Source organism: Mercenaria mercenaria, chromosome 7, assembly GCF_021730395.1.
Source record: "Mercenaria mercenaria strain notata chromosome 7, MADL_Memer_1, whole genome shotgun sequence".
NCBI lineage: Eukaryota > Metazoa > Mollusca > Bivalvia > Venerida > Veneridae > Mercenaria > Mercenaria mercenaria.
Window position 1 is genome coordinate 13,699,989 of NC_069367.1, and position 23,525 is coordinate 13,723,513.

General features: G+C 34.2%; 1 protein-coding gene across 1 annotated transcript; it reads left to right on the forward strand.

Annotated features, from left to right (window-relative positions):
• Positions 1–8,530: 8,530 nt before the first annotated feature.
• LOC128558438 (pleckstrin homology domain-containing family B member 2-like) lies at positions 8,531–21,693 on the forward strand. Its single transcript, XM_053547603.1, has 6 exons — positions 8,531–8,581; positions 12,005–12,061; positions 12,739–12,884; positions 13,919–14,025; positions 15,327–15,487; positions 17,587–21,693. Exons 2-6 carry the CDS (start codon positions 12,019–12,021, stop codon positions 17,721–17,723), a joined length of 594 nt encoding a protein of 197 aa, XP_053403578.1. The 5' UTR covers positions 8,531–8,581; positions 12,005–12,018; the 3' UTR covers positions 17,724–21,693.
• Positions 21,694–23,525: the final 1,832 nt, after the last annotated feature.

Below are 23,525 nucleotides of genomic sequence, written 5' to 3' on the forward strand. Positions count from 1 at the left end.
TCTATACCTATTCATACCTTAACAGTCTCAGACTTCCACGTAAGAAATGGGGTTTAGAAATTGGTCCCGTTATTTTTCAACTGATTTCTTTCGCAAATTTGACCTTAATCTAGATGATGATGGAAGATTCTGTTTTGACTGGCGTCCGGTATATTAAGAAATAACTTTTACTTATCAACTCTACGGCGCTAGGGAAATCAGTTATAACATTTATTTCCTTTACACAAAACTTACTTAGTTGTTGAAGTCCTCAGTTCCATATACATGTTATGTAGCCAGATAAATATGCATATCTATAAAATTCTACCATCTCTGTTATTGAGAAATCGTCCCCGGGACAAAATACACTATATCTAAAGTGATATGGCTGATTATTACAAAGTTGAATGTAATTGTAAAAGGTATCTATGGAACACGGATAGGATCAGCTAGATTGAGATACCTTTGCTTTGCCACTAAGCAAAAGGGACATTTCAGGAAAGACTTTTGAGAATGAATTTAAGCTCTCATAATCGTGGCTATAGATTGACGATTGTAGTATTCTTGTAAATTATTGAATTCGACTTCTAGTAAGGCCTAATTCACAGAAATAGGCAATAGACAGGTCAATATAGTTATCAGAATGTTAGAATGTAAGGACAAGACAGCGTTTATGAAACATGAAGGAAATTTAAGATGAAAAACTATCAGGAAATGGCGTTGTAAATGTGAAAATTCCACTAAATTGCATTGAAGGGAAAATCATGAAATCAAACAATTTTGAAAATTGCAAAATTATAACACATACCTTTTCAAAATATCGAATAGCATTTTCGTTGTTTTTCTTTTTCTTTTCTTTTTTTGTACAATAAAGGACAAGTAAACTGTTGGTTTCAGGAAACTAAGTGACCCAAACTGCGCTCCTTATAAGAGTTGTCTCGAGTTATATGCAAGTGACTGATCTATAACGTATACATACTTTGACAGCCTGAGACTTCGACGTAAGCAATGGTGTTTAGAAATATGTCCCGTTATTTTTCAACATACTTTTTCGCAAATTTGAACTTAATCTAGTTGGACGGAGGACCGATTCCGTCTTGACTGGCGTCCGGTATATTAATATATTTTTAGTTTTTTCAAGCTCTAAGGCGCTAGCGAAATCAATTAAAACATTTATTTCTTTTACATAAAATTACTAAGGCTTTGAAATCCTTAGTTTCATATTAAGTAGCCAGATAATTATACATATCTATAAGATTACACCATGTCTGTTATTGAGAAAACGAAACCGAGCCAAAATATGTTATATTTAAAGTGATATGGCTGATGATGGCAAGATTGTATTTAATAATAAATGGTCTTTCTGGAAAGTGCAAAGGATCAGCTAGACGCAGATACGTTTACTTTGGCTATAAACAAAACGGAAATTCCAGGAAAGCCTCATGAGTATAAAGCTCTCAGAATCATGGCTGCATATACACGATTGTAGTCTTCTTGTAAATAATTTAATTTGTTTGTTGAAATTATAGTTCTGACGAATTCACAGAAACATGCCATAGACAGGTCAGTATAAGTAACAGAATGTTAGAATGTAAAGAGAAGACATCTTTTATGAAAGAACTTTAAATTTAAGAGTGAAAATTATGCGGACGTGGCGGTGTAAATGTAAAAAGTCTGCACTAATATGCGTTGATACAGTTGAAGGAAAAATCTTGAAATCAAACAATTTAGAGAATTGGAAAATGATAACACATACTTGTCAGAATATCGATTAGCATTTTTGTTGTTTTTGTACATTAAAAGACGAGTGAACAGTCAGTTTCAGGGCACTAAGGTTTAAGGAACTGCGCTCCTACGTGAGTACGTAAGACCTGTCTCGTGTTACGTGCAAGTGACTGGTCTATAACGTATGCATACTTTGACAACCTGAGACGTCGACATAAGCAACAGTGTTTACAAATGCGTCTCGATATTTTTCAACTTATTTTTTTCGCAAATTTGAACTTAGTCTAGCTGAATAGAAGACCAATTCCGTCTTGACTGGCGTCCGGTATATTAAGAAATATTTTAGTCGTTTCCGACTCTAAGGCGCTATGGAAATAAATTAACACATTTATTTCTTGTACATAAAATATTCTCGGTCTTGGAAATGCTGGTCCGTACGCATATTAAAGGGAAAGGCAGTGTTGTTTTGATGTTAATTCCATCTGCCGGGATTTCTTTAATCATTTAAAGAAGTGAAAGAAATTTCAAAATCGACTTAAAAATGAGAAAGTTATGAGCATTTAAATATTTGATCAAAATGTCTGCCATTTAGTTTCCATGGCAACAAAAAGCAAAATGGTGGATTTATTCAATTTCTAGACACATATTTGAATTGTATTTACTAAGTTCTGTAAAATAATTTATCTACTTTTTCCAGCCATAATGAAAGAAATCATGATGTTTTACATCTTACACTCAAGAAATGTGTAAAATTAATCTATTTAAAAGGTTATTTGCTAAATCAAGAATTCAGCAGTATGTAAATGACGTTATATACACACAAAATGCTACCTCCGTGATCAGCAATTTTCTTAAATTTCAAACTGCAAATAGTGGTCCGATTTTAAAATTTCTTTCAGCGTTATGAAAGGCTTGAGGATGGCTTTCATATGAAATTATCTTGTTGCCAGGCTGTCCTTGTCCTTTAAGTTGCCAGATAAATATATATATATCTATAAAATTCCACCATGATCTCTGTTAAATATTGAGAAAAGTGGCGCGGCCAAAATACACTATATTCAAAGTGATATGGCTGATGATTGCAAAGTCGGATTTAATTGTATATTTATGGTCTCTGTGGAAAGCGCATAGGATCGGCTAGACGTTGATACTTTTGCATTGGCATTAATTCCAGGAAAGCCTTATAAGTAGGAAGCTCTCAAAATCATGGCTGTAGATTGACGAGTATAGTCCTATTGTAAATAATTCAATTTGCCTTATTCATACAAAATTATAGTAAGGCTTAATTCACAGAAACAGGCCATAGATAGGTCAGTATAATTAACAGAATGTAAGGAGAAGACATCATTAATGAAAGAACACGAAATTTAAGATTGAAAACTATGCGGACATGGCGATGTTAATGTGAAGTCTACCAAAATGCGTTGATACCGTTGAAGGAAAAATCATAAAATAAAACAGTTTGTTAAATTGGAAACAAATAGCTCAATCTTTGCAGAATATCGAAAAGCATTTTTGTTGTTTTCGTACATCGAAGGGCGAGTAAACTGTCGGTTTCAGAACACTAAGTTTTAAGTTGAAAATGATTCAAACTACGCTTCTAGTAAGACCTGTCTCGTGTTATATACAAGTGACTGATTTATAATGTATACACACTTGGACAGCCTGAGGCTTCGACGTAAACAATGGTGTTAAGAAATATGTCCCGTTATTTTTCAAGTTACTTTTTCGTGATTTGAACTTAATCTAGCTGGATGGAGGATATATTCTGTCTTGACTGGCGTCCGGTGTATGAAGTAATATTTGAGACGTATTCGACTCTAAGGCGCTTGGAATATCAATAAAAACTTTTATTTCTTTTATACAAACAATTCTCAGTCTTGAAAACCCTTAGTTCCATATACATATTATGTATCCAGATAAATATGCATTTCTATAAAATTTCACCACCCCCTGTTATTGAGAAAACAGACCGGAACTTATAGTGATCTGGCTGATGATTGCAAAGTTTGATTTGATTGTAAAAGGTCTCTATGGAAAGCGCATTTGACCAGCTGAAAGTGGATATCTTTGCTTTGGCACTAAGGAAAAAGGAAATTCCAGGAAAGCCTTATGAGTATAAAGCTCTCATAATCATGGCATTGTAGTATTCTTGTAAACTATTGAATTTGCATTATTAAAGTAAGGCCTAACTCCCAGAAACATGTCACAGACAGGACAGTATAATCAATACAATTAACAGAATGTTAGAATGTAAGGAGAAGACATCATTTGTGAAAGATCATGACACTACGCGGACATGGCGATGTAAATGTGAAAAGTCCACACTAAAATGCGTTGATACCGTTGAAGCAAAAAGAATGAAATCAAACAATGAATTTGGTAAAATGGAAAATAATAACACATACTTTTAAGGATATCAAATGGCATTTTTATTGTTTTTGTACATTAAAAGACGAGTAAACTGTCGGTTTCAGGACACTAAGTTTTAAGGCGAGAATGACCCAAACTGCTTTCCTAGTAAGACTTGTCTCGTATTGTGGGCAAATGACTGATCTAGAACGTATGCATACTTTGACAGCATGAGACTTCGACGTAAGCAGTGGTGTTTAGAATAGTGTCCCGTTATTTTTCACTTTTATTTTCTTTTCGCAAATTTGAACTTAATCTGGCTGGATTGAAACTGATTCCGTCTAGACTGGCGTCCAGTATATTTAGAAATATTTTAGACGTATCCGACTCTAAGGCGCTAGGGAAATCAGTTAAAACATTTATTTCTTTTGCACAAAAATTTCTCAGTCTTTGAAGTCCTCAGTTCCATATACATATTATGTAGCCAGATATGCATACCTATAAAACTCTGCCATCTGTATTATTGAGAAATCGTGCCCGGGACAAAATACACTATATTTAAAGTGATATGGCTGATGATTGCAAAGTTGGATTTAATTGTAAAATGTCTCTATAGAATGCGCATAGGAGCAGCTATACATAGATGCCTTTGCAACCTTATGAGTATAAAGCGAAAAGTTTCGATAAGGCCCAGGCAACTATAATCACGCAGACATGTGTAATGACGCAGATGTCAATAATAATGCAGGATCTACAACTGCTACAACGAAGCAGAAATTGCACTACGAAGAAATCTGATTGCTACAATTAGCATAGTATATGCTCGCCTATATGGTCGGCCGGTGACGATGATAAATAAACTCGACAATGTGTTAATGTACTTTCTATCCCGAGAAAATGTAAAATGTTAGCTTAAAGTTCTTTCAGCTCTATTTTTAATTAGATCTACATTTATTTGTAGAATAGATAAATAAGATAGATCGAGTGAGTTGATATTCATGTCTTACCTTCCTGTTATTCAAAATGAGGCAGTGGTCTGTCAACACTGACGGTGGTAATGGTGTGAGTTGGTGAGTTCCAACAATTCCATATTTACTCGATTGCGAAGCTTTTTAGAATTAACAAAATTGATTTGAATTCTGTCCCAATCGTGCATCCGCGTAAACTATTTTTTTTTTATTTTGGTACTTGCGCAGATTCTACGGGTCGGTTGCATTTTGAGTCGGTTGTATCAAGGTCATCGCTACAAAAACAAAAATAAAATATACGTCAAATTTGACAAAAAAAGGTTTTATACACCTATTTGAAAAAGAAACGGGATGAATTATGTTTTCATTCCAAGTACAAGCGGCTGGTCGGACTTTCTGTCTTGAAACTGAGCCAGACATAGACTAAACTAAGAGGCCAGTATACTGGTTCTTCCCAGGAAGGTCGACTTCGCGTGTATCGGTCCTATACACCTGACACGTTAAAGAACTAGACTGTCTATTCGTAAAGAGTTAGGCTGGCCTTTATCTGAAAGTATTTCTCTCTCTCTCTTCTTGATGGGCTTTGTCGAACTCAGTCCCTCTGGTCAGTTCGCTCTGTGTTCGTACTACATGTAGTAGTGGATGAATTTGGCGCTCTGAGTGGCTGCCTTTGCGCTATGTTAAGCGCCTTTGAACGTGTTTATCATGAAAAGGGCGCAATATAAATTTGGCATAATATATAATATATATAGTTATTACATACTCGTTTCTTTTCCCCGTTAAGTTACACTGGTACCGGAAACGTCAATATTTTTCCATACACTGACGCCTGAATTTCATATCGGGTGCGTGACGTAATTCAGTGTGTTGTTGCACTATTTTTTTTTCTATTTAGTTCAGTATTGTCAATTCTTTTCAGGCTATTGAATAAATATACGATATTTACATTATATTTATACGTGTAGATGCGTATGTAATAAAAAGGTTATTATCTTTATATCGGGAAATATGCACTCGTTCTTCAGCGGAAGAATATTGCGCTCCTAAAGTCGCGCAATATTTCCGCTGAAGAACTCGTGCATAATTCCCGATACAAAGCTAATAACCTATAAATACAGAATGTAAGGTGTATCACTATACAATGTAGGACAATTAGGTTTTTAAAAACAGATATGTTCGGTGCTAATAGAAGTTAACTTAAAATTCAGTCAAGACAAAGCATTTTCAATTTGCTTATTCTTCAAAATAAGGTAAGGATTTATAATCTTAAATGGGTCGATCTGTATAGCTCTGTATGACGACTAGGCCCGTGAACACTGTATATTTTAAACAGAATATATGTCTAACTATTACATACCATGTTATAGATAGTAACAAACCTGCATAGCACTAAATTCTGTAACCAAGGCCAAATGATCGGAATCGTTCATAATAATCGGAAGCAGACGCTAGAACCGATTATTGGCCCGTCAGGAATGGGTGACGTCATTTTGCCCCGTGTCGCCGCGATAAAAAATTCGTTAAAGTCGACATTTCATTTGATTAACTGATTCAAGCAATCAAGTAATCGTTGTTGTGTTTAGGTACTTATATACCTTATACTATGAATAGTAACAAAACTGCACAGGACAAAATCCTGTACCTCAGGCCAAATGATTGGAAGCCGGCATGATAACCGGTTATTGGCCCGCCATGGATGAGAGGCTTCATTTTTTACGTCGACATTTTATATAAGTAATTGATTCAAGCAATTGAATAACCATTATTCTTGCATAAAAACTACTTTTTTCACTGGATCCGCCCAGCGTATTAACGGGATAAAAATCATGTGCAAACAAGGCAATTCACGTGCTGTTAATACATTATTTTTATTTTAGAAAGGTTGATGATAAATAACTTATTAAATAGCAATGACGTTCATTGCTTGGTTTATTCTTCTCCGGAACCGTACGTGGAGGAGGAACATGTATCGCTAACTGGGTCACGCCTGACCTAGTTATATAGCGATACATGACTGACATCGACGGTAGTGGCCACAGAAAGGGTTCCAGTAGCCGAAGGACGTTCATCTCGCCGTGGTACAGCTGTTGACTATGCATCCTGCTTCCGGGGCTCCTAGATTCGTGCTTCTCTGAGTGACGGCAACTCGCCTTTATTACCTTAAAAAGCCGCAGGTATATTGGAATGCAACAAATAGTGTAGCACATGGGGACTGGGTGATTTCACGTGACTTTTTACCGATATGTAAAGGCCGCAGGTATATTGGAATGCAACAAGTAGTGTAACACATGGGGACTGGGAGATTTCACGTGACTTTTTACCGATATGCAATTGGCTTATCGTATTTATGGAACGCCGTTTTTGCAATATAGCTGGCACTCTATATGATATACAGAGAAATGTTTGTCACATTTGTGAAAGCTCTAGTAAAATGTTTCAATAGTCAAGGAAAGTGACCAGTTATTAAAGCTAAAAGTTGATATACATGAAAGGGAAATATAGTTATTTTTGCTCAAAACAATAACTTTCAGAATTAGGAAATACATAGTTCGTAAATCTACTTAGAAATTATGTTGAATGGGGTAATATTCCCTACATTAAAGCGAAATGGTATAATAACAACAACAACAAAAACAAGTACGTTATTCACCCGTAATACTGTCAACAATTTCTGGTCTGTATAACTTCTGGCCGCATGAAATCTTTCGACTTGTCTTCTTTTACCGGCGAATTTGAGGTGCACCATGGAAGGTGACGTGGGGAGGATGGACAGTATAGTAATACCATTTTGCAGTAAACAACTGTGACAGGAAAAAGCTCCCAAAGCAGAAGATACATGACTCATACTTTTTTCGTCTTTCAAATGAGTTACGGTTCTGTAATCAGAAATGGACCTATCTACTGTGTGACAGCACTGCGAACATTGTTCATTTCTATTAGGCATACAGACACTAAAAAGAAAAATGGCGCGAAAAAAAATGGTAGTCGCATAATGGCGGATACAAATAGTCCTCAGTTTTTTTGCTCTGTAGAGCTATTTTCCTTATATTCTTTGCAATTTATTTGCTAAAATCACATGGCAGATCTATGCTTGACATGTAGGTAGCATTTTCATAATGAAAAAACAACATTACAAATTTTTTCATGGAAACGTAGATCATACACCACCAGTATAATTTGGGGTCTCATTTTTTAGCTGATTTTGCAGTTTGTGTGTTTGACTGAAATTATTTTTCTTGCATCAAACATGACCCCTACTTTTCTTTTGATTTTTAGTTAGTACTGACAATATTCTTCAAGAAAATGTAGGTTACAGAAATTTAAAATGGGTCCTGATGTGTGCTGCGGTCATTGGAATTAGGTCAATTTTATATAGAATAAAGAACAACAACTATTTAGTGTGTTATAACCTATTATAGGATTTAGTGTATCAATGCCTCTAGATCATAAGATTTAGTGTATACAGGCCTAAGTAATTTAGAGTGATTTTCACGGCTTAGTTTTCTAATCTTACACAAACAACAAACCCGGAAGCGAAAAAAAAGAGAAACATTTTGGTAAATCTCGGGGTTTTTTTTAAATAAACATTTTTATTCTTGCATTGTCATTTTATACAGTACAGTAATTTTAAATAGATCAGATAGCAAATTTTATTCATGCTCAATGCTTTTAAATGTGAAAGAAAAGTTGTCAACATTCTAAATTTTGACGATTCGCCGTAAAACCCAACTCACTCACTGTCTAAATTTTGAAAGAAAAAAAAATGACACAGAAATTTATTGTGACCTAACTAAAAATTTATTGTGACCTAACTAAATTATTCTAATGTGTAAACAAAGAGCTATAAAAATAAATAGATTGGCAACTTGAAAGGCATATAGAGCAAATCTCGCCAACCTCCCGTGACAAAAAAACGAGATCTCGTTTACCGGAAGTGGCGCTTTCTCCACGCGCCATTTTGTATGCTAAAGCAATTATTCATCGGTAAAATAATTATCACCGTATGACCACGCTTCTTTCGATGGCAAAAAAAAACGTGTACTTCGTGTCTTAAGACCAATTATTTTCACATTAAACTAATTTTGTTTTAGAAGCTAACATGTATTTTTAATGTAGTTTTAAAGGTAAAAATTGTAACTCCATGCTCGCCGATGTTTGCTTTTAGTCAGATAACGCCGAATCACGCTCTGACACGAGCTCACGCGAGATTACAGCCAGTTGCCATTCTGTGTATTTTATACTTCTTTGGTGTAAATAAGCACTGCCAGTTTTGTAGTCATTTAGTTTAACTGCGGTCCTTTCCACTGAAATATTTATTTCAATCATCTCTATCCTGAAGGGCCATTTCTTTCTTAACTTCGCATAATTAAATTTTTCTTTCTTATATTTTCAAGAAGGAAGTGGCTAGGTGTCCGGTAATTGGGCTGTCTAGAGGTCCAGTAATCAGTGTGAATGCTGAGAATAGTATTGACAAAGAGGAGACTTTATTTTGTCTTTAAAAATGAGAGATTAATTCGGCAGCTTTATTAATACAGTCCACGTGAAGGAAAATATTATGTGTGTGTTCGGGTTAAACGTCTTTTTCAACAATTTTTCAAGTTTATTATTTCAGTTGATTCATTATCATATCAGTCCTGAGAAAAACAAGTATTTGTATTGATAAAAGCTTCCGATTACGACGTACAAATTGCTATTTATAATTATTATTTATACAATTTGCTATCAATTTTTTCCTGGGATTAAAGAATAAATAAATACTTCTGTTTCCTGTCACTTTCAATGTATGTAAAACAACAAGAAAATTCGAGAGCAAACTTCTGAATTAATCTCACGTTTTCAAAGACAAAATATAGTCTCTTCTTTGTCAATACAGTTCTCAGTATTCATATTGATTACCGGACCTCAAGACAGCCCTGTATGGGTCTAGAGGTCCGGTTACCGGACCCCTAGCCACTGAATCCTAGAAAAAATGGTGATGGCTGGCTACCCTTGACGTCTTACTTTTTCTTAGCATTAACTTTATTTCTAGTAGATTATTGATTTTCTTGAAATCAAAGAACTAAAAAATACACAGAATGGCAACTTGGGATAATCCCGCGTCATCTCGTGTTAGCGTGTTATCTTATTTCAAAGCGTTTGCCGACTTGATCATTCATGATCAAATCAACAGACGCTTACTGAAGTATAAAACTGGCGGTACGCCCAGCACGTAATAAACCAATTTGAGTCCTTTTTCAAACGAAAACTGTTGATGTCTCAGACTTTCAATCATAAATTCATTCCTTCCCCGTGTAGAAAATACTAATAACATTAAAAATGCACCATTATCATGATAAACAAATGATCCGAATGTAACCTTATTTCAAAGCGTTAGCTGACTTGATCAATCATGATCAACAGACGCTTACAAAGAGATCTCATTCAGTTGTCACGGGATGTTGGCGAGATTTGCTCTATATGCCTTTCAAGTTGCCGATCTGTTTATTTTATAGCTCTTTGTTGAAATGCATTACATTAAATTTTGTATTAAAATTCATGAAGTAATTTATGAAAATTATAACAAAATATTGTGCATGTGCAGTACAATTTTCATGTCCCAAAGGGACATAAGGTTGTTTTGTCAACACAGGTAAGGTTAATGTTTTTACTAATGTGTTGGCAATTGTGTTTTCCAACTGAGAAAAAACAATCATCTGAATGATATGGATGCAATAATGCCAAAATAAAGTCGATATTTAACTTTTCTGGGAACTGGATAGCGGTCCTGTGCAGATACCGCTTCCTATATACTATTATGTTTTAATTAAATATGAATTATAATATTTTTTTTTTCATTTGTATCAGTGAATGACAGGAATATTTTTACCAGTCTTTATAATGTTTAAGTGAGTCATGGGAATAATAATATAGATTTCAAAATCTGGTATTAATGAGAACAAAGATAATTTTGATCTTACAGTACATGTAAAACAAACAAAGATTCTTTTGTTAAACATGTCTTTTCAGTGGTTAAAAATGTAACAAAAATTTACAAATTTTATTCATGTTAATGTCATGCTTTTACAACCTTACGACGCCAGCACAGCTTGAATCTTGATGATGTCAAGGAAGAATGAAACACATCATAACAATGTTCATGCAAAATGATATTTTTGTTTGTTTTGTTTTTCAGTATATAGGGGTTAAAAATCCAAACTTTTCAAAATTTGGTTAAATCATTGAGAAACATGAAATGAAAAGAAATCTGTTTGTTTTACATGTATTTTAAAGGTAAAATATCATAAATTTTACTATCATAAATTTTACTTATGAAAACAACATCTTAATTCCCAACAAATACCAGCACCTAATAACTCACGAATATATTGCATCATGTGTTCACATGATGGAAAATATTTTGATCTTAGAAGTAAAGGAAGAAATATTTTCTACAGTAAAATGAATCTTTTAATGAAGGATGAATTAAAGAATTGAATTCTTGAATAAACAGATATTATAATTATGATGTAATAAAAAATAATAGATTATGATGATGTATAAAAATTTAGTCGTCATCTTGAGAGACTGGATGTCAAGTAAGGCCGGAGTTTTCTTTTGTTTTGTTTTTTTAATCATGGATTTTTTAGAAAAAAATTCACAAGTTCAAGGATGAAGTAAGACAAAGATAAAAGTATGAAAATCTAAGAGTAAAGTATATAGAAGAATATGAAAAAAAAAGTGCTGTCAGAATCATCAATCTCAAGTACATGACTGTGTTGAAAGCTATCCTGCTCATATTAGCATTGGTGTGTGCAGCCAGATTTCAGGTTTAAAGTGGCCAAGGTGACAGAGAGAACCTTGTTATATCAGTTCTAATACCATTGTGATATAATATCAACACAGTGTTAATTCTATAATAATTATTATAGCAAGCAATTAACAAAAGAATTGATACATTCTATTTTTATTTGATATTTGCATTAATATATTAATATTTCCAGACTGACCAATAATTATGGAGATACAGATTGTAAAAGCTGGATGGCTGCAAAGAAAAAGTAAGCATTTCCTGCATTTTCATTATAATTATTGTCACAGTATGACTTGTAGTAATTAACTGTATATATTCCAGTGATAATTTGTTATCGATTAATTCTTGTGTATTTCAAGGGATCCTGAATCCAATAAGTTTTATTTAATTTTATCTTAAAATTCAGAAAAATGCAAAATCATGTCCAGTTAAACCACTTTGGAATCAACAGGCAAGTCAAATTATTTAATGATTTCACAATATAGAGAAGATAGTTTGAAATCATGAATAAAAGTCAAAACAAATATAAAATATAATTGTTATTGTCAACACAGAGTGATGACATAAATGTCTTCTACCAAATCAACACAGAGAACTTACTCCTTGCCCTGCCTGGGGATCAAACTCTAATCTCATGATAACTTATTAAGTCTAGTCACTGTGGCTAGACTGACAATAATATTTCTACATTTTTCAGATATTTGGTCTTATTTCATTTCATTCAGACAAAAGTCAGTCTGTGTAGGAGATTTTCTTAGAGAACTGATGTTTATATTCTGGACACCAGGCTATATTCACAACTTCAGAAACAAACAAAAAATATAATTTAAGAGCTATTCTACCCTGAAATCTGTGGATTTGCACTTTTCTTGTTGAGCTAAGCAGATGGGTTGCTTCATTTATACGAGTAATTTGGTTTTTCAGGTACGGTTTTGCATCGCTGGAAGAAGAACTGGTTTGTACTGTACAGGTCAGGAGAGTTGGCTTACTTTGAGTCCCAAGATAAACATCAGGCGGAGGGAAGGTTTATTGTCTGTGCATCATGTATAGGCATCAAAACTAGTGGAGACGTGAGTTGTCTGTCCTGTTACTGAATGAGAATAAACTGTTGTGAATATGAACTTAAATTCTAAATGCGTAATTCAAGAGGTGAATGAGAAAGATATATAAATGCATAAAAATAATGAAACACTTAGACTTCTTTCGCATTCATCTGTTGATACGCACATTAAATATATGTCCTAAAGTCATGTAATTTGTTCTGTCAGTGAATATGTATTTACATATGCCAAGTATATAAAGTGTGTCATGTCATGAAAAATGAGCTAATGAAATATAAATGTTTTGAAATATGAACTTTACTTAAATTTATCCAACAAACACGATGCATACATTTTACCTTTAGTCTGCTGGTGGCAAGTGATTTTGCCTTTGCGACCAATGCAGACCAAGATAAACCTGCACGTCAGTAAGTTTTCAGTGAACACAAAATAACAAAATTAATTGTACTGCCCAAATTGGAAGATGGACCAGTCCATTTTAGAAATTTATCAGGATGAAGTTTAATGTATCTTGTTTGAGTACATCAAAAGTTCATGTAATATGTCCCATTCTAACACTTCTAAGATTTTCTTTTATATAAATTAAAAAGGATTTTACCATGTAATTATCTTGTCAGTTAAAACACGTTTTGCAAAATGATCTGTTTTTTTTGGCTATTCTGGTTTAATCTCCGTCCATTTACGCCTAAAAATGGATTCCAGGTTAGTATCCCGTCCTGGTGTAATTCAAACATGTTAGAATGGAAATAGATTTTAGTTTTGCATGCTTTGTTGACAAATAAAACACGTTTTTTTTGTTCAGATGCATCATAACTAATCACTCAGGCCTTTGGCCTTCGTAATTAGATAACTGCGCATCTGAACTCAAAACCGTGTTTTATTTGCCAACAAAGCACACAAAACTAAAATCTGTCCAATAATTGCACAAATACGCCTATAATATATCCTGTTAGACAGTAACTGCGTATAGGTATAAAATTCATATATATTGGTAATATACATCTTGAAATTGCAAATGCACAGACATGCATTTTATGTTTCAGTGTGAATTCAGTGCACCGGAAGGCTATGGCAAGCAATGTCTGTTGTATCTACAGTTACGTAGCGATGAAGATCTGAAATTGTGTGCTGAATCCCCAGATGATATGAGGTTGGGTATTTTTGTTATGATCCCCGAAGGGGAAACTTAAAGTTGCAGCTTTGTCCATCTGTCTGTCCGTCTGTCCCGCAATTCTTGTCTGGATTAGTTCTCAGAAACCACTGGCTGGAATATAGAGAAACTTCATAGGAAGCTTCACTCCCATTAAGAAACGTGCACAATTTTCTTTTTGTTTTGTTTGTTTGATTTTCCATTGAGTTATTGCCCTTTGATTATTCAATATTATAACACCATTTCTTGTCGGATTATTCCTAAGCAACCAATGTCTGCAATTATTGGAAACTTCATAGGAAGCTCCGCTTTGGAGAGAAAATGCACAGATTGCCTTCATGTTATATATGGTCAAATGATTTTTTACTGAGTAATTGCCCTTTGATTATTCAACATTAGTGAACTATAGCACCATTTCTTGTCTAGAGTATTCCTCAGCAGCACTTGGCTGGAATTCAGTGAAACGTGATTGGAATATGTTTCGGTCGGGTGATTTTAACTGAGTTATTCACGTTTGATTTTTTTGTCTGGATTTTTCCTCAGCAACCATCTCTGTAATTCATCTAAACTTCAGTGGAATAAGCAGGGGAATAAGCTTAACTTCAATAATGAAATGAGCATACTGTCTTCATGTTCTGTGCGGATGATTTTTCAATGAGTTATTGCTCTTTGATTATTCAACATTAGTAAACTATAGTGCCATCCTTGTCCAAAGTATTCCTCAGAAACCCTTGGCTGATATTCAGTGAGACTTTATAGGAAAATTCACTCCCAAGAGGAGATTAACATTTTTTTGTGCATGCTTTTTCTCAATATCTACTTGCTGGAGACCTAAGAAACCTCTCTGGAAGCTTTTTTCACTGCTTTATTGCTTTTAATACTAGTAGGCAATAATCATATTTCGGGAAACATGATCGGTTGGTTTTACCAATAGTTTCTTCTTTATGTACATCTGTTTCTGGTGCTGGGATATTAGTTTGTGCTACATGTATATTTCAACATAAATAAGCATAAAATAAAAAAAAAATGTTGTTTTTTGTGAATATGGAATCTATTTCACTGAGATGTGAGACAGTTTTTACATTTTTATTTTGTGATGATATATATTTCACAAAAATCAAACAAACAGACATCATCCATAATTATGTTCTCCAAATTTTCAGTGTTCATTATATTTATTTTGCGTCTGGCTTGTCTATAAGAATAATTATGCTCGACTTACAAAAAAATGATTTTTATTAATATTTGAAAGGTATGTGCAAAGTGACATTACAAATGTTAATGAAAATATTTTTTTACAGAGCCTGGCAGATAGCGCTTGAAGAAGCCAGGACAATGAACAGGACTGGAGAGATTGCAGCACCTCCAGGGGTGGCTGTACCCCCAGGGGCACAGGTTGTCTACCCGCAAACATTCACACATGGCTATCCTGGTCAGATAATAGCAGCCCCTGGACAGTATGGTACATGTATTTTCTTACAAACTACCTGTGAAATAATCTATTTTCATGAGCATGAACATTTTGTGGTTTGAGCCAAAACAGCTTTTTTATGTCACAGTGGATATGAATTTGTGGATTGCAACTTTTGAACTTAAAAGGAATGGGGAACTTTACTTGTTCAATGGGATTTAAAATTGTGGATTGACGACCCTGAAATTCACAAAAAGTAGTTCACCACGAATATTAATGATTTCACATTTATGAAATTAAGGACAAATATCCTAAAGAAAAGACTGTTCTAAGAACCCAGTCTCTTCCAACTGAAACCATTAATGTGTACATACAGACAACATAGACAGAACAAACATAGACTGCAACAGAGTAGGGCAAAGTCTTGGAAAAGTCAATTGTATGTACCAAACTGCACTAAAGTCTTGCATTTTGGCACTGTTCTAGAAAAACACACTCTTACATTTCTTCTTTGGGTTTTGACCTGTTTTCTGTTTGAGAGACAGATTTAATTAGGATAGGATACTGTCGAGGGACGCGGATTGGGTATAATTGGAAAATTTTAACAGAAGACGTTTTGATCTGCATGCAACATATTCATTGATAGATCTATTGCCAGCTGAAAATTTATAGATTGCTGGTTTGTATCTCGCCTAACAGCAGGCAGCCAAAGCTGTTGTGAATGCCTTTTCTGCACTTTTCATGTCTATTTCTGATAATTCAGATATAATCCTGATTCAGTCAAATTAGGTATCATAAAAGAATATTTTAATGTTTTCTTGTACCACATAAAAGTTCATTTACTGTCTTGTCCACAAAGTAATAGGGTTTTTCGCTTATTTTGGCTTTATTGTGCAAGAATCAGGTTTTGATTATGCAACATTCTAAAGATTTATGGTGATGGAAGTTACTGTAGTAACAGTTGGAATTTTTAAGATATATCTTCAGTAATGTCAGTTAAAAAGTGTTTTTCACTGTGAAAAGATTTTAAAAAAATATCACATTTGAAACCTGAAAAATTTTATCACAGAAATGCTCACTAAGATATCCAGAAGGGGTTTTCTAACAATTTGTTGATATATAAAGCCAAAGTTGGCATCAAGAAAAGGGTATGCAAAATGGCTGCTCACTAAGATATCCAGAAGGGGTTTTCTAACAATTTGTTGATAGATAAAGCCAAAGTTGGCATCAAGAAAAGGGTATGCAAAATGGCTGCACTAAGATATCCAGAAGGGGTTTTCTAACAATTTGTTGATAGATAAAGCCAAAGTTGGCATCAAGAAAAGGGTATGCAAAATGGCTGAAATGATTATTGATGATAAAAACTTGTCAAGATATTTTGAATAATTTTACAGTTCTATACCACATGTAGAGTTCTTAACCCTTACCCTGCCAAATTTCTATAAATAATTGAACTTGGCCATCTTTCAGTTTGGACAGTACCAATAACTGTTACAAGGGATGCTTAACAAAAAGAGACTGACTGAATGGCAAACAGTGCAGATCATGATAAGACTGCATGGACGTGCAGACTGATCATGATCCTACGCTGGTTGCAAAGGCAGAATCAATTGTGTTCAGTGGAATGATGGTTAACAATGGTGTATAATATGTGGGGTGTTGTCTTTTATCTAAATAGGAATCAGAGAAAAATGTTGTTACGGAAAAGGTGGAGCAAACAGTAGTTAAAAGCTACTCTACAGTGTTTGATTTGTAAAGTGGCTCGTATGACTGAATTTTTAGTTATTTAAAGTGATTATCAATCTTTAAGCCAAATGAATAAATAGATTGGTACACTGTATGATTTATGAATGTATGCAACAATTTCTATAACTCAGATGATTGAATTTTAAGTTATTTAATGTGATTGTCAATCTTTAAGCTAAATGAATGAATAGATTAGGTGATTCATGAAGATATACTATATGATTTATGAATATATGCAACAGTTTCTGTAACTCAGATGATTGAATTTTAAGTTATTTAAAGTGATTGTCAATCTTTAAGCTAAATGAATGAATAGAATGGGTGATTCATGAAGGTATACTGTATGATTTATGAAATCGTATGCAACAATTTCTGTAACTCAGATGATTATGATTGTTTTTCAGTTGTGAGAGATGCTTCAGGGGGTGGAGCTGTTGTCATGGGGAACCAGCCAGGTCAGGTGGTTTGTGTCCGGGAACCATACTATTACCGCAGGGGATACTACTCTCCCCTCATCATGGGACCAGTTTTGTGGTGGTGAACAGCTTGGAATTGGATATAACCACAGCAACAGTGTAAACAACTTACATACTGTAAATGTCTATCAGGTCAGGATAAAAATGTGTAATATTTTGCACCAAGACTGCAATGTCCATGTAAGGAAGGAAAAGGGTGTAATGCACTGTTGCTGAATATTTTTTTTTTTTTTTTTTGATATTCCATTGACATAGTGTTATGTTTTTATGTTGTATTCTTATATTTTTGATATTCTATAGGTAGATCTATTGAGATCTTTGAATGTTTTTCTAAATGATTTATGTGTGAGATTATGACTGGAAACTGCAGCCCAGTTTTCTCTTTTTGTATATTTAGCCCAGAACCAGCTAGTGGTTCAGGGCAAGCTGTTAGTATACATGGATTGTGTCTATGTCGGCCATCATCTCCAACAATTTTGCTTAGACAGCTTCCTCTGAAACAACTTATCAGAATTACATCAAACTTGGCAGGTAGCATATTGGCCATGCATCTTCCTCTTATTTATTGTAATCATTTTGCTTGACTGCAGTTAGGGGTTGCCAGGGTTGAAAATAGAAAAAATCTAAAAGACTTCTTCTAATGAACCACATGATGAATCTCCACAATACTTGGTCTATATCATAGTTGGATGTATTTCTCTTAATTGCTTTCAAATTCTTTTTCTTGACTGCAATTAGGGGTTACCAGACCTAAAAGCAGAACATCAACTTCTTTTGGTTTGCTTGATGAATCTTCAACAAATTTGGCCAGAAGTAAGATAAAAAGGTCATGGACAGGTGAACAGTATAGGGCTTACATGGCACCTTTCTATATTCAATATATTTCACCAGTTTTGTTTCAGTCATGAAATTCTTGTTCTCCCCTGCCATGACTGATATATAATTTTGGTGCAAAGAAGTTGTGGTTGTCCCATTTTCATATTATGTATATATATATTTTTTAAAAATGGGAAAAAAGATGCATTTAAATGTCATGCAATTCTCTTTTCTGCTGATTCTAGTCATAAAAAGATGATATTTGAATGTTAAAGGTTTTGTCCATTTTGAGCAGATATAGATAAGGTTGTGCATTATTCATGATTTATTTTCCTTGCATGTCGGACAGGATTTCAGCGTTTTTTCGTTGCAGCTGGAAAAAACTCGTCTTATACCCAAGATGTAAGATGACTCTTATGCTGCAATTTATATTGATATAAAAAAAATTCATAAATCCATATGATGCTATGATAAAAATAGTTCTTAAAAGAAAAGCATTTATTTTATTATATTTTTGCTATTATTTATTGAATTATGATACGCAAGGAAATAAAATCCATCACAAGCTTTATGTGTGGATGGAAATATCCAGTTCTTGGACATTTGTTTTTGTGGTAACTCGGCAAAGTCTCATTATAACCTAAACAATGTTAGTTTACTGTGATGATATACAGTTAGATGTTGAAAAGTTTTGTCTATGTGTTACGGTATATGTGGAAAAAAAAATAATTTCCTTTTCTGCAATACTTTTTCTGTGTATTTTAATGCAATTTCATTTTGATAACTGTTTTAAAATATTATAGGGGCTTGCATTTTGAGTAGTTTGAAATATTACTGTAATTTTGTGTACTTTAGCCGAATGATTATATACATGTTCAGGTAGTGGACCTGTGTTGACACCTGGCAATTTACGTGTGATTACGTATTCTCATAATGCAACTTGGCAGTTTACGTGTGATTACATATTCTCATAATGCAACTTGGCAGTTTACGTGTGATTACATATTCTCATAATGCAACTTGGCAGTTTACGTGTGATTACATATTCCCATGATGCAACTCGGCATTTTTCAGACGTTAAGGAGCTCAACGTGCAAATATTTTTCCTCGAAAACGTGAATATACTAAAATAAATCGCTTTTGAAGAATACATAATTTGTTGATGGTCATTACTGATCCACTGCCTTAATGATATAATATGTAAATATAAAAATACGCAATCCTACTACATTTTTCTGTAACATTTTCTAACCTTATGAAAATGTCTTCTATCGTTGTCACTATATGCTATTCTTGTGTTATTTAATGATGTAATTCTCTCTGTGATATAAATTCATGTACAGCATTATTTCTTGAGCAAGATCATGATATAGTGCAAATTTGTTACCATATTCAGTAACATATGTAATAAAAGATAATTATAAGTGGAGATGCACTTGTTTAAAGATTATTAGATTTGTAAAAAGAAGTATGCAATTGTTCTTTTGGTGAATGATGCTGTGCTCCTAGAGTCGCGCAGTATTTATGCTGCAGAACTCGTGCATATTTCTAGATACAAATCCATTTTTGACCTTCAGTTTGACTATGATGCCTAACTTCTTAATATTATTAACATTTTTACATGAATTTAGTTTTTAATTGTAAAAAAGCAGTTTAATATATATACATTTACTGAATAGCTTATTGGTCAATAGTAAAAACTATTGCATGAGATCAGAAGGACCAGGGGTCAATAGGTTTTGTCAGTTGACTGGCAAGCCATTCAAAAAAGTGTTTTATTACATGACATCAAAAATAGATTTCATTTAATTATTTCTTTCAAGTTTTGACTTTTGCCCAACAAAATACATGGTGGTGAACTATTGACTGGTCATATTGCACAAACTGTGGACTGGCGATTTATAGATGGAGTCATGGAATAAAAAATCTTAATGACAATAGGTCTTTAAGTAATTTATTTACATATATTAAATGAATATTTTTTGAAAAGGGCAGAAGCATATAGGGTAAAATCAAGAATTTGCTGTTTGAAACTTTTTGTTATTTGTGCCATTCTTGTCTGTACTGGTCTGTCAATGTACTTACTGTAAATTTATTTTTGAAATGCATTACATGTTGATTTTTATACCCTCTGTGTTGGAGGGCATATAGTGTTTGAACTGTCCGTCCATCACTCTTTCTTGTGTAATCACCCCTCCAACAGTTTTCATCCGATTCAAATGAAACTTGGTAAATATCTTCAGCGTGAAGTGGATATTGGCATACTGTTTGTACTGATAATTAATTTTTTTAGTTATACCCCTTTTTGATTTATAATAAACACTGTTCATCAAAATTATGTTTGAAACTTTGAATTTCCTTTTTGTTCTGTCATAGATAAATTAGCAAAAAATACTGCTGAAATTTTGCATAAATGTGTGTTTTGCAGCCTCTGACAGCTCTGAAAAATTTCATCACTACAAAATATGCTATCAACAAAGTTATGATAACATTTTATGAGAAGTCTAAGCTTAAGACTAAAACATTGTTGAATATGAGCTTTGAGCATTGTGTTATCAATGCCTCATACAGTTTAAATTTAACTTAATTGAAACTTGATATAAGGCATCAAATTGAATATGAATATGACAAGTGAAGATAATCTGGACATTGAAGTCAGATTATAATATATTGAGTTATGCCCCTTTAACAGAACAATTTTACAACAACATTTGTACCTTGTGTACTTACCTTCTCCTACAGTTTTCTTCCAATTCAAATGAAACTTATAGGTAAACATGATCAACATTAAGTGGATAAGCACGAGTATTGTCACTTGATTGTCAGATTTGTTTTAGTTTGTCCCTCTGGGCCCTGTTGTTCGAAATTTTAACAGACTGTTAAACTAATCGCCTGTTAAATTTTGATTCAAAATACTAGTCTTGGTGGGAAACACTAGTAAGTTGTTTTAATTTTACTGTAAAGACGTTTCAGTCTTCATAATCCTTAAGTCATACATTTGTTTTTCTAAGTTTTCTAAAATGTCGAAATATTACTTTAAAAGTTAATCGACTGTTAGCTTAATCAACTGTTAAAGTTTCGAACAACTGGGACCAGGACTATTCTGTCTAGCATTTTCAGGGGGAATGTGTACAGTGTTGACATCATTCTTGTTTATGTTAAGTTTGATTTTAAGCCATTTCTGTAAATACTGAAAATAAAATTTAATGCTTCATAAGATGTAAAATCTTTTTTATTGTTTATCCATGAAATGTAGAGGTAGCTGAAAGAGAAAGGTCACCATACTGTGTACAGTTACACTAACGGCCCAGCTTTGGTCTTTCCAATCTGTACATGAATTATACCAGCATACACATTTTTTGATATTTCTGCACTACTCTTACTTTATAGAAACTCTTTCTTTCTAGACCTGACATTTGTTAAGAAAACTGTAGGATTGCCCTCCTTGTTTCTGTCTGTCTGTTCAGGAACGTTTCAAGTCCAACCGTTATTGGTACAGCATGTGTGTCCTAGCACGACATTTATAGGTTATTAGCTTTGTATCGGGGAAATATGCACAAGTTCTGCAGCGGAAATATTGTGCGACTTTAAGAGCCCAATATTCTTCCCCTAAAGAACAAGTGCATATTTCCCCGATACAAAGATAATAACCTTTTTATTATATACATATCTACATGTTTAAATGTAATGTAAATATTACGAATTTGTTAAATAGCCTGAATGTGATAATAGTAAACTAAACTAGAAATGTGTCCATGGAACACAGATGCCCCCACTACATGACATTAAAATGACAGTTTTTTCCTAGGTCAGGGGCCATAACTCCTACAATACTAAATGAATCCGGACGCAAAACCCCAGGTGCACAACTGCACATGCTGACCAATATTCCTGTAAACTTTGGTGACTCTAGGTCAAATACTTTTGGAGCTACGCACAACACAACATTAAAATGACCAATTTTTAACTAAGTCAGGGGCTATAACTCCTACACGACTGAATGAATCCGGACGCGAAACCCCTGGTGCACAACTGCACATGCTGACCAACAATCCTGTAAACTTTGGTGACTAGGTCAAATACTTTTGGAGCTATGCGCGACACAACATTAAAATGACCAATTTTTTACTAAGTCAGGGGCCATAACTCCTACAAGACTGGATGAATCCGAACGCGAAACCCCAGATGCACAACTACACATGCTGACCAACATTCCTGTAAACTTTGGTGACTAGGTCAAATACTTCTGGAGCTATGCGCCACAACATTAAAATGACCAATTTTTATACGCCCGTTTGAAAAACGGGACGTATTATGGGAACGCCCCTGGCGGGCGGATGGGCGGGCGGGCGGCATCCACAGACCTTGTCCGGAGCATATCTTCTACATGCATGGAGGGATTTTGATGAAACTTGGCACAGTTGTTCAACATCATGAGACGGAGTGTCATGCGCAAAAACCAGGTCCCTAGATCTAAGGTCAAGGTCACACTTAGAGGTCAAAGGTCAAATTCAAGAATGACTTTGTCCGGAGCATATCTTCTTCATGCATGGAGGGATTTTGATGAAAGTTGGCACAATTGTTCATCATCATGAGACGGAGTGTCATGCGCAAAAACCAAGTCCCTAGGTCTAAGGTCAAGGTCACACTTAGAGGTCAAAGGATACAAGAATGAAAAATTCAAGAATGACTTTGTCCGGAGCATATCTTCTTCATGCATGGAATGATTTTGATGTAGCTTGGCACAGTTGTTCACCATAATGAGAGGGAGTGTCATGCGCAAGAACCAGGTCCCTAGGTCTAAGGTCAAGGTCACACTTAGAGGTCAAAGGATACAAGAATGAAAACTTTGTCCGGAGCATATCTTCTTCATGCATGAAAGGACTTTAGTGTAGCTTGGCAAAATTGTTCACCATCATGAGACGGAGTGTCCTGCGCAAGAACCAGGTCCCTAGGGGTAAGGTCAAGGTCACACTTAGAGGTCAAGGATACAAGAATGAAAACTTTGTCCGGAGCATTTCTTCTTCATGCATTGAGGGATTTTGATACAA

Bases quoted from the DNA above. Each gene is read 5' to 3' on its own strand.
- LOC128558438 (XM_053547603.1), top strand. From the start codon at position 12,019: ATGGAGATACAGATTGTAAAAGCTGGATGGCTGCAAAGAAAAA. The intron at 14,026-15,326 runs GTTGGGTATTTT...ATTTTTTTACAG, and splicing joins GAATCCCCAGATGATATGAG to AGCCTGGCAGATAGCGCTTG. The intron at 15,488-17,586 runs GTACATGTATTT...ATTGTTTTTCAG, and splicing joins AGCAGCCCCTGGACAGTATG to TTGTGAGAGATGCTTCAGGG.